We start from the raw sequence: 11,974 nt of genomic DNA, 5'->3' as shown, positions 1-11,974 counted from the left end.
TCGCTAATCTAGCAGCAGCTAAAGGTAAAACATCTAAAAGTGTTTTGGTCTTTTTGTTACTATAAACACTGTCAATGTTAGAGTTTCCATAGTTAAGCATTAAATATAAAAACTGTTACGTTTGATTTACATTTTTAAAATTTAAATAGTAAACATTAATACCCTCCAAAATTCTTTTTTGTAGTGTAGAGTCCCGTTGGCTTTCCACTGTTCCATGTTTTTCCCTGACGCCCTAAAGCCTTAGAAATTTACTTGCAATCCATTTTAGGCTTGTAGATGTTGAATATTGCTTTCCTTTTGATTCTTTAGGGTTTGTTACTTTTATGAACTTTTCCATATCTCATGTTATCAGATCGGTTCTATTTAAGGAATATCTTTATTTCACAGATCAGACGTGGATGCAGCTCATTCAATTAATTTGAGTTTACCAAAAAAATAATAAAAAAATAATTCCAGTTAACTCTATAATTATTAGCATTACTTTTTGAAATTTGGTCTGGTTATTTTCCCTTAATAGTTATTCGAAAGATGCTGTTTAGAAACACTCACGGCGCTTAAATTTGAAGTATTTCAGAACGACAAAGCAGCAAAATAACATCAATCTGTTACGGGGGCAGGGAAATTCTATATTTACATTCCCGACTTGGTTGTGCGCCCCTTAATCTCTGGGCTTCACATAGATATCACCATAGAAGAGGGACCTGGCGGGAGGACTCAGTTCAAACAATTTGACCTTAAGGTAACATTTAAACTCGAAAGGGCAAAGCAGTGCTGTGACCTTCATCAGAAAAAAGTGGATAAAAAAAATGTGGAGATGCTCGGTCTAATCAAATCAATCGTGCCACTGTCTCATTTGGAAGATGCTGGTGCGTGACAGGCCTCACACCTCAGTGATGGACCTCAGTCAAACCGCCCCCAGCTTCAGCAGGCTCTGCCATCCCCATGGCAATTATTACCTAGTGACATTTCTCAGCACTGTGGTGGGTGGGAGGAGGAGCCTGCTCTGTAGGGAGCCTAGAAAGACTCACTTTGGTATGACTTTTTAAAACATGGAGAGGAAAAACTGTGGTTTTTACTTTATGATGTTGTCATATTTTGAGGAGCACGTCTCTAAAGTCTTTTTGAGATAAAAAAAATATTTTAAAAAAACTGACATTTTTGGGAGAATTATTTTGAATATTTCTGCTGTACAGCTCTGGAAAAACTTAAGAGGCCGCTGCACTGAACAACATTGAAAACCTCCTGGTTATTCCACCAAATATTGATCTCTGAACTCTTCCTGAGTTAAAACATTAGTTTTGTTGATGCTTATAAATGAATATGAATGTTTCTTTGCATTATTTTAGGTCTGAAATCACTGCGTCTTTTTTGTTATTTTGACAATTTCTCATTTTCTGCAGTAATTACTACAGTTTTGCTTGTAACTTCAGAGGCATGTTGTCAGTGGTTCATAGAATAAAATAACCATTTTACTTAAATATATACCTATAAAAAGTAAAATCAGTGAAACTAATAATTTTAAATGGTCTCTTAATTTTTTCCAGAACTGCGCATAAACATAAACTTAAACATAATTTATGCATCTTATTTATGGTGGGATTTTAGGATATCACCTAAACTGTATGACATAAAACCGAACATCATCCTTCATTTCTTCATAATTTTCATCCAAACTATTAAACTTTCTTTCCTTTTTTGTACTTTTTCACAGGATTTTTTTCTGCTTTTTTTGACCAGACTAAGACAAATGTTGTTTTTTTTATACAACCACTTTTAACTCACCTTATGAATCATTTATGTTCACAAAAGACTGTCATGCTCAAATCGTCAGCAAGTGTTGGGACTTAAACTGAAAGACAAAAGGGAAAGAACCGATTTTTAATTGGATTCTTTGAATCTTTGTTACCAAAGAAACAATTTGTTGCTGTTACTTTTATTGAGAAATATTAAAGAAAAAACAGTTTGACAAACTGAAAATTGTATCTCAGCTTCAACAAAATGATTCCTAAGGAGCTGTTAGCTGAAAACTTGGCCTGCAGGTCAGATTTTTGTCTTTGTTAAAGATTTTTTATTGTCTCAAGAAATCAATCAGTCAATCAGGTTTAGCACATTTCGGCAGGAGGTTTACATAAAAAAACAGAAAATTACAAAGTCATGAAATCACTTTCAGATTATTTTTATCGATGGGTCTCGCTGTGGTTCCCTGGAGTCACAAAGCCTTTCAAAAAGCTTCCTGACCCTTTATTCACTGATACATGTCAATGCTTTTCATCTGTTTTTGATCTTTTTTTCAAGATTCTAGATTGGGGATAATGTGTTTCCTGAAATTAATTTATTTATTCAATTTTTTTATTTTGTAGGTCTGACACGTCTGTTTGTGCACTTTTCTTTTTTCTGTTAGCACAAACAGCAATAAAGGTTTTCATGGTAAAAATAAAAAAATTAAATAAAATCTTGAGAGAAAATGTGCTGAGGGCTAAGAAGAATGTTGAAAATTATTTCTGAAAGCCAGAGAAACGTACGGCTAAAAAACTCCAAAGGAATACTACTTGAAAGAAAATACATATAAAAACAAGGATTAGGGTTAGGACTATCTTACTAGGTTTAATGAAACTAAAACTAATATCTGGCTTGGTGCATTTAAACCCTATGAACTCTAAAAATGATCAGTTTTATTGATTGATTGTTTTGTGGCTTCAGAGAAACACAGCCATGGAGCCAAGTCACTGGCTGCTGATCAATGTGGTTTAAAGAGGCTGAACAAACATATCAGAGGTGGATTTGAAACAGAACAGCCACATCATTGCAGTTCCCAACATGAATGCAGAAGAAAAAAGTCTCTGAAACACAAAACACCTGCTACATCTTTTTACAGAGAGGAAAAAGAATGAATATCAATAAATTATACTTTTAGAAAAGCTGGAAATCAGCTTTTTTTTAAGTTGTGGGGTTGATTATTGTATAACAGAAAATGTGTTTTTCTTTTTTTGTCCTACCATCACAAATGTAAACGTGTCTAGTTCACTTTACTGGGATTTTAACTGGAGCTGTGTGTTTTGGTTAGGTGAAACTAAACTGAACCTTTCTGCAACAAACCCTGGTTTGAAACCTTGTGCCCAGTGTTAAACATGGTGGAGGATCTGTGATGCTGTGGGCCTGCTTCTCTTCTCAAGACTCTGTGAAAGTTTTTTTGAGCGGGTTTTTCAGTTTTTAAATTAGTCGTAACATTTAAACAAACGAAAACATGATAATTCATCGGACACAGAGTCGACCTTCTGATCTAGCAATCTGTGTTCCCAGACGTAAGCCCAGTTTTCAGATTTCACCATTCAACTGTTGCAAACCTTATCTGCTTTTTTTTCATAAAAGTCCAAAGGTTTGAGTAAATCACTCTGTTAGCTGAGATGTTGGACTGCAGCCCTAAAAGTCCTGAGTCAGCCCTTTTCTTTTTGACAGTCCTCCAGGTGAACTTTGACCTAATCAGGAGCAGCAAAATCATGATGATGATGCAAAATATACAACATTAAGTTTATTATTTGATGCAAACCTACAGAGTGGTGAAAGGGGAGCATACCATGTTAAAAAGATATAATTTATCTGTCCAAAAGGAGGAGCTTGCTTAGGGCATCATTGATGAATAAATTAACACTCTCATTCATTTAGGCCACACACACAACTCATCTTTTATAAATCTAACTTTGTAACGTTTTAGAGGAAATTTAAAATTCAATAAGCAACAGAGAAACTAGATTTGTTGCATTCTTTGATATCCTGCCATCCTCTATACCTCATCTTGTGCTAGCAAACACTGTCCTTCCTCCTTTGACGTCACGTCACTGTCCATATTTATATTAGGGTTGGATGTTTCGACATCAGGTTTACAATGAGGTTAAAAAAGGTGACACTGTATTTAAGAAATACTTGTTCATGTCCAAAATCATAAAAGCTTTTAGATGTGTGTTTATTTTAGGCATTCTTAATCATATATACATTTTATTTAAAAAGAAATAAAACACAAAATATTAATTAGAAAAGCTATTTTCGGGTGGAAGGAGTGAAAAAACTGATCAGCTGAAAAGTAAGTTTTGTTTGATCTAATTTTAATGTTTAATATCTCAAAACATAAAATCACAGGTAAGAAACATTATACTCTGATAAGCTCTGTACCTGAGCAGTAAAAAGTTTATACTTCCTCCCGTGACGTCACTAAAATGTTTTTTGACGTTAAAGTACTTTACAGAAGAAACAGCGCCTCTACAGACACAATGGAATGTCTGCAGGATCTGCACATGTCCAGAAATACGATAAAAGGTAAACTTTTGGTTCCTTTTGGCTGTAATTTCATGTTTTATTATTTTCTAAATGAAAAGAAATTTAAATGAGAATTAGTTGTCACGTGTTCTTACCACAAAACTAAAAAACATAAAATAAAAATGACTCAATATTTCAGTTTTAAATATTGTGTTTGTTGTTTTTAGCATAATAAATCAGTTCTAGTTTTGCATTATAAAAAAATGTAAACAAAATATATATTGTTACAAAGCTAGCATAAAAAGCGGCATAAATTACAAAACTCTTCCGTATTTATTTAATACTGTATGATGCTACTAAAAAAACCAACAAAAAACAAAACAAAAAAACAGATCTATAGTGACAAAAGAGCTTTTTTATTTTCAGTTTCTTTACACGTATAAGTTATGGGGTAAATGTAAGCATATACACGTCCATGCAGACATATTGGGGTTTTGACAACATGGCTCCTTTGCTCCAGTTACTACAGATAAGAGCTTATCTGAGCTGGCAGGACAGAGGACAGAGGACAGAGGACAGCCTCCTGTGTGTTTCTGGGTGTGTTTAAGTGAACCTTTGAACCTCTGAGAGACAAACTGGAGCGGCTCCTTTAAAACCGATACTTCATTCCTCACTGAAAGGAAACTGAAGTTCCGTCTAAACACAAAAACCCACGAAGCTGCTGAGCTAAGGTGAAAAAAATATGTATTTATGGTTAATACTTTACTTTAGTGACGTTTGTTTTAATTGGTTATTTTGAATGGTTATGAAATGAGGAGATAGGTTAAATTACATTCCCCAGGTATCAAAACAGTGAAAGTTAATGTATTTAAGGATAGTTAACACGTTTAAGTTGAGCTAGCAGGTGTTTTTATGACCTTTGATGAACCGGTGCAGTTTCTTCTAGCTGTAGCTATCAACGCTGTATGAACAGTTACTTTCACCATGTTAACTTTTTTCTGCATTCTTTCTGCGTTTTCAGAGCATTACCTTTATTTTTGAGCTTCTTTGGTCCACTTTCGCCTGCAGCTAACCACAGCAATGTCAGGTATGTCAGTACACATCCTGTCCAAAATGTTTAATAAACCACACAACACAAGGCGAAAACATTTTGTGTTCTGCTAATGTTCAAGGCATGTTTAATTAGTTATAAATTAATTTAATATTTATCTGAATACTCAGAACTTGCAGTCAAGGAAGATTAGTGCCATTATGTTACTAATTAACTAAAGAACACAGGAAAAAATGCTGGCTTTTTCCAAACTTTCTTTTCTTTTTTTACAGAGAAAAGAAGTAATTCAATTCTATAGTTTTCATAATGATTTATGTTAAAGTGAAATGCTTTATGCCTAATTTGCTACATCACACCTTGATTTGAGTATTTTATAAATCGGTATTTTGTTTTAGGGCTTAATTAATGACTGCATGCTTCCTTATTCAAAAGTCAGGTTTTGTCAGGTCGCTCCCTGTTTGCTCTCTGGATCCCAACCCTGGTCTTCAGGGCTTATTGCCCTGAATGTTTTAGATGATTCCCTGATTTAGCACACTTTATTTCATTTGGTGGCTGATCTTCATACTTTTGCTGTAATCATCAATCATCTTACTCAGGCGTTATAAAGCAGGACAGTGTTCCTTCACGACCAGGGATGGGCAGCATCACTCTAGGCAACTTGAATTTCTGGTTGAACGAGATATAGCGGCTCTACAGATATAATGACACATTCATAGCTCTGAAAGCCCAAAACTGACCACTAAAACTGCTAGATTTATTTATTTATTTATTTATTTTTACAAAATATAGGTACCTATATTCAATAACTCTGCTTAGAAGAACCTCCATCTTTGTAGGATATGTCACTGCTTATTGTGGAAGTCTAGATACTTGATTTAGAAATTAAGCTCATCTTACTTTATCCAGATAAATGATGTCAAGAAAGAAGTTAAAAAACTCTTTCCCACTCTTCAAAAGTCATCCAATTTTACAGTTGTAGTTTTTTTTATTATATATTCACTCATCCGATAAGATCCAACTAAGACTTAAGCAGATTCTATGTAGTAATTTGTGCTTAAATGCCCTGAATGTTATTGAAGCAAAAAATAAAAAATACAATAAGTTGAGTCTGAAATGGAATGTAGTATGATATTAATGCAACTTCATTCATGCAATAAAAATGTTAAATGCGTACTTAATCCTCTAATGCATTAAGTTTGCTCCATATCTCATTCAAATGTTAATTTCTCACACGCTATTTTCCTACAACATGGCAAAAGTGACTTTTCTGTCATAGCATTGTTATATAGCATTGTTATATAGAAGTATTGTTATATAGTATTTTTAAATATATACAAAAAACTGGAGTTGAGCTCAAAATTAATCACCCATTTAGATTAAAAATTATTCAGCTAACAAGTGTGTCTGAAAGTGACCAGGCTTTTCTAGATAGAATGATGTGAAAGGAGCATCAGATAGAAACTAACAATTGACTTGTTTTTATTTGCATTTATACTCATCTCAATAATTAGTAGGACAATTATTGAGAAAATACAGCAGTCGATCCCCTTGTTATAATAACTGAGCTATTTTTTTGGTTGTTTTTTTATTTATTTTTTGATGAGTTGTACATATTTGAAGTAGGAAGACCTCCTTCACCTCATAATCCAAAATATTAATATTACCTCCAGTCAGATGAAACATTTTGGTAAAATATTAAAAAAATACTTTAAACCTAAATCTGCCTGGAGTTTAAAGTGCTTAAGTCTGTCCAAGTACTTTGAAACGTACAAGTTTTTTGATTTCTAAAACAACATTTTCTAGAAACTCTTACAAGTTGGTTTGGCTTTGAGCCATTAACGGCTGGCAGAATCAGGAGTAATAACAAGTCAAGGATGTGTTTTAGAAAAAAAAATTATAATAATAATACAGCAGGCTTACATTTGGCAAGGCCCAATACTTTTTTCACATTTCAAAAATATTTGCGGAGAGGCAATTTGCAGAAAGAAAGCAAACAGTTTTTTCCTCTCCTTGCGTTTGGCCTCTGCAAATAAGACATTGAATTTCACTGGCTGTGCTCAAGAAGGGGGGAAAAAAAGAAAAAAGATTCATCAGCATGCAGTGATACACACAGTGGTCTCATTCTTAGCAAAAGAATGTGTGCTCACAAATCCTGACCAAGCAGAGAAAAAGCTACTGAGGAGCTGCTTGGTGATGAAACCCCTCTGAGTCCTAAGAATGTGAGTATTTATTGTATTCACTAATGAAAGGATAGTTTGCTGCTTTTTTTTTAAAGATGAAATTAGGCCTGTGTGTGTGCTTGACTTGTTTTTGCTGGTGCTGCTGCACCAGATGGTGAGTTGTCTCTGAAAACTAGGTCAGATTTTGGAAAAGGCTGCAGACACCCAAAAACATTTGTTTTAATGTTGACAACTATATCGAGGATTGATCTTCGACTTGGTCAGAGAATGAAGCTCAAAGGTTTCTTGGTGGAGCTTTTCTGAAGCTGTTTATTTAAGGATTAATATTTTACATTTTTGTCAAAAGAAGTCTATTTGACATATACTCAAAATAGTTTTTGGATAGTTTTTATACATAAACATGGTAGAAAGTTTGTTCAAGCTGCCATGATGAATCGTAAATCACTGTATTGGTGAATTTCTACTTTGTCTGATTTATATTGCAGATCTGGAGTTTACATAAAGGAAGTGGTCATCTGAATCTGTGTTTACACTTTAGAGGCTGTGTGCAAACAAACTGAATGCCTGGGCTGTGACTCCAGATGAACAGAGCTTTAACACAGATGCTGAACAGTAAAATCCCTCTTCCTGGCTGATTTATCCACATTGCAAGCAAGTTGAAGAAAAGGCCACTGGGATTAATATTTATTAACTCACATTTTGGCAGTAAGAGAGAAATAAGTTCTCCTTGTTGCATTATTTTTCTCACCACTAGGTGGGGATCTTGACCTTTTTTAGGTTTTTCATGCCCCAGATTCTCAAGTCACTGATTCAGTCAAACATTTTTAAGAGCTCAGTAATCCTGTCATCACTAGTTTGCATTCTTGAAAGTCCTCCGTCTTGCGTAACAAGTTTGTGAGTGTGCTAATAAGATTACAGATAACATTATCCCAGGCTGCTGTTTGTGGTTTTCTGCTGTGTGAATGACAGCTGCACATTTCATACGATGGTTTGAACCGATGAAAAGTCAAATTCGCATTGAAATAACTCGGTGTAGCTTTATTGGATGTAGCTGGATTTAAACTTGGAGCTGTTTGTTTTTGCACAGCGTCCCGTAGTGAAGTTATGTAATCAGAAGGAATTGATTTGAAATCCAGTCAATCGGTGAAGGTTTATTTCTAAATTTGCTTTGACATGCGGTCACTGCTCATTTAGACGAGCAGTGTGATCAATTATGTTACTCGAAAGTTGTTCATGTAGTGTAGCCTGTCCCAGGTTGTGTTACTGTCCCTCTCTGTGCATTGGCTGTCCCTATTTATAAAACGCCCAGTCAGGAGGGCCTGTGCTGTGTGCGTTTCAGCTGCCTGGCTCCCCTCAGAAGTTTCCAGCAGGAAAGAGTCGCAGCCCTCACCGGTTAGCTTACATACTAAGCCGGTTTCTAAGCTTATCCTCTCTCTTCTGTTTGTTGTCTTTGGCGCTTTTTTTTCCCCCCTCCATCTCCTGCTGTTCATCTAAATCTCCTTCTCTTGGCTAACGGGGGCATTCTTATGATACCATGTGGATCTAACTTCTAAGTTTAGACAAGTGGAAAACTTTCGTCCTCCGCTCACCTTGGCTCTGAGCTGCGGGGGTACAAGTTGGTCACCAGGACTGCTGGCTGTCATGCTAGCAGCACACCTTCTTCTGCAATGGCCTCTTCTGTGGTTGTATTTCACCACGTTGGCTACAGGAAGCTCATTCCCTGGTTGCTAAGGCAACCAAGGAGGACGGTCCCCCGCAGGATCTGGGAAAGCCTTGGGCGTCCTTTTAGTGCGTCGCTGTGCTGCTCGCCTGCTGACCCGCTGCTGGCTGGAAGGAGGTGGAGCCAAGTTTGCAGCAGAGCTGCGAGCAGCCCAGCATGGGTCCTGCTTTTCCCCTGCCCCACCATGAGACAGAGCTCCAGCGTCAGAGCGGATGCTCCCCTCTGCTGGTCACTTCACAGCTCAGACTCGCTCTGCTCCTGTAGTAGCAGGAACTCAGGTGCTAGGATGTCATCTTCCGCCTCCAGCAGCAATGGACAAGGGAAGGGTAAACCTAAATCCCAGACTCCCAAAAGAGGGAGCCTGCAGAGCAACACCAGCCCCGGTGAGTGTTGATGAAACGGGGTCCCACAGAGAGAGAGTACAGGAAGTATCAGTTGTTACTGTGGGGTGGAGTCAGCGACGCGGATGCATGTTATGTTGGGATGCAGGTTTTTATGCTTTCCAGCTTAGGAAATTAGTTTGGAAATGTCGGGTTCCCTTTCGTAACTTAATGTTGGTTCTCGTATTTGATATTAAAGCAGTTTGTTTTCGGCTGATGTTTAATATGCAGCATGTGTGACTCTGCAAGGATTGCTGCAAAGACTGTCTGAACATAATTAAATATTAAACCAAATCTAAACTTTTAATCTTTTAATAGGTTCTTGTTGGTTAAAATGAAGAGCAATTTCTTATTTACAATGTTAGCCTGAAAGTGCTGAAACGGGAGAGAGAGGAGAGGAAAACATTTATATTTATACAATGAGCGATGGGTTTATTAATTGTAATATGACGGGTTGATAAATGCTTGAAATAACAGGTGAAATTAGTTTAATTTATTTGTGAACACTTATATTTTACTTTAGTTTTGGTCAGATGGTTTCTATATCATTCGCATAAAATGATTTATCCATCTCTGAAATAGTTGCTAGAAATATTGTATATTAATTTTGTGTTTTTGTTTTTTAATTTTGGTAAAATGTTAAGTTATTTTTAACTCACATATATTATGTGTTATTTGGGGCTGGTCATTCCTGCAAAGGCAAGCTGACCTTGTATCTTCTGATACTTGTTTCTGATGCTGGTTTTTAGGGTGTACAGATGTTCCTCACTTTGGATTAAAAATCGAGGTACACAACCAGAATAAGCACATTACAGGAAGAAACAAAGCAACAAAAAAGCAAAGAAGTTGATCAGTCTTATTGCTGACTCAGATGGGTAAAGCTTGTTTCTGTTTCTGCTGCTTCTGGGGGAGGAGTCTTCACAAGGCCCTGATCAGCCAATCAGAAGCCAGTTTTAGTAAATGTGCAGCACTGTCACACTACACAGCCAATAATAAACGTGGATTCTTCTTTAGGGGGTTTCTGCAAGATTTTTCAGGCTCAGTTGGAGAGAAAGAAGGTATTCAAATGTTGCAGACAAAATCTCCTGGGTGAAGCATTTTCACATTTAAGCTCTCAAACATAAAATCCTTCCATTAAATGAAAATACAGCCATATATTTCAGAGTTTAACACATTAATCAGTCATTTCTCAGGGATTAATTTAAGGCTTTTAGAATTAGAAATAGAGCCATCTTGTACGAGATACTTAAGGCAGAGCAATATAGTTTGTACTAAAATAAGTGTGTTACATTTTTGAGAGGTTTTTATTCTGTTAGAAATGTTTGAACTTTCTGGCAAGATTCCAAAGAGAGGCATGATACATTCAGTGTTTTTGTACACGTAAAAGTTTCCAACTTAATGTCACATCTTGACAATAAGTCCCATTAGCAAGGGATCGTAGCTCCATTACTGCGCTTGTGCTATAAGTTAACTGCTCTTTTTAGCAGAAACCGTCCCTCCAGTGTACAGATAATTATATCAAAGATCATTTCATGTAAATATTAACTTGTCTTGAAACTGGGTGATGCCTTAGTGTTGTGCAACTTTCCTGTTTGGAGGGATGCGACTGCATATCTGAAGCAGTACCTCCCTCTGACAGACATTTTATGAAATTTGCTGAGGAGGCCTGTGCTTGGCGCAGTAATAAATAACTTAGAAGTCTCTCCATCCATGCAGTCATCCAAGTCCTCTCAATTAGCCGCTTGGCTGGGTCCTGTGCTTCTCGCAGTCTGTTTTGAGCACCAGATCTGGGCCACTTCTCTCCTCAGACCACATCAACCTGCTTGCCCTCTGACAGCAAATTAGTGTTGTAAACATCTACTGTCGCTGTTGTGAGCATGGAGTTGTGAACAAGTCATGAACCCCGAGTCATCAACGTTTCCAAACAACGTGTTTAGTTCCACTACGCTACATCTTTTGTGTGTCCTGTTTATGAGGTTTATCTTGATCTACAGACATAAACAAGTCTTCTGATAAAAAGGCAACTGCAGGTTCAAACTGCGGTGATGAGGTTCTCTGTAAGTCGTCCCAAAATATGCGGTTGTCCAGCGGTTCCTGCAGTTCTCCTCTGTTCTGGTTCATTATTAAACACGTTCCCTGTCATTTTAGGTCTTGGTGTCTTAAATTATGCATATGCAGTACCAGTTTTTACTTGTGGCAGCTCCCTAAAAGCTCTTGCAAACTTTACCGTCCTTCTTGCACTGTTTGACGTCTGCAATTAGCTGGAACTGCAGCTTACATCGAATCGGAGTCGTCGTCGCAAAGTTGTGCTAAAAGATTTAAGCCTGCTTCATGATAAGTTAAAATTAACTTTTTTCAATTCGGATTATTATTATGTTTATACAGACATCAT

The 11,974-nt window shown here is 36.6% G+C and overlaps 2 protein-coding genes across 5 annotated transcripts in view; one reads left to right on the top strand and one right to left on the bottom strand.

Moving 5' to 3' along the window:
* Nucleotides 1-9,161, bottom strand: part of LOC103465196 (amphoterin-induced protein 1-like) — a 30,093-nt gene extending 20,932 nt beyond the window's left edge. The window contains exons 1-2 of the mRNA XM_008409820.2: nucleotides 9,072-9,161; nucleotides 1,783-1,849 (exon numbers count right to left, since the gene is read on the bottom strand). The gene's annotated coding sequence lies outside the window, so the exon portion shown is untranslated. The remainder of the gene's footprint in view (nucleotides 1-1,782; nucleotides 1,850-9,071) is intronic.
* The window catches only part of LOC103465193 (AMP deaminase 2-like), a 37,894-nt gene continuing 30,802 nt past the window's right edge, over nucleotides 4,883-11,974 (top strand). For 2 of the 4 annotated variants that reach the window (XM_008409814.2, XM_008409811.2), the window contains exon 1: nucleotides 9,076-9,585. In XM_008409814.2, coding sequence (XP_008408036.1) covers nucleotides 9,150-9,585 — 436 coding nt within the window. In that variant the 5' untranslated portion in view covers nucleotides 9,076-9,149. Of the gene's footprint in view, nucleotides 4,983-5,272; nucleotides 5,339-7,424; nucleotides 7,522-9,075; nucleotides 9,586-11,974 lie in introns of those variants that run through there. The other 2 variants (XM_008409815.2, XM_008409816.2) reach the window with 2 other exon arrangements.

This window comes from Poecilia reticulata, linkage group LG5, assembly GCF_000633615.1.
Source record: "Poecilia reticulata strain Guanapo linkage group LG5, Guppy_female_1.0+MT, whole genome shotgun sequence".
Classification (NCBI taxonomy): Eukaryota; Metazoa; Chordata; class Actinopteri; order Cyprinodontiformes; family Poeciliidae; genus Poecilia; species Poecilia reticulata.
This window is presented reverse-complemented; position numbering and strand designations above follow the sequence as displayed.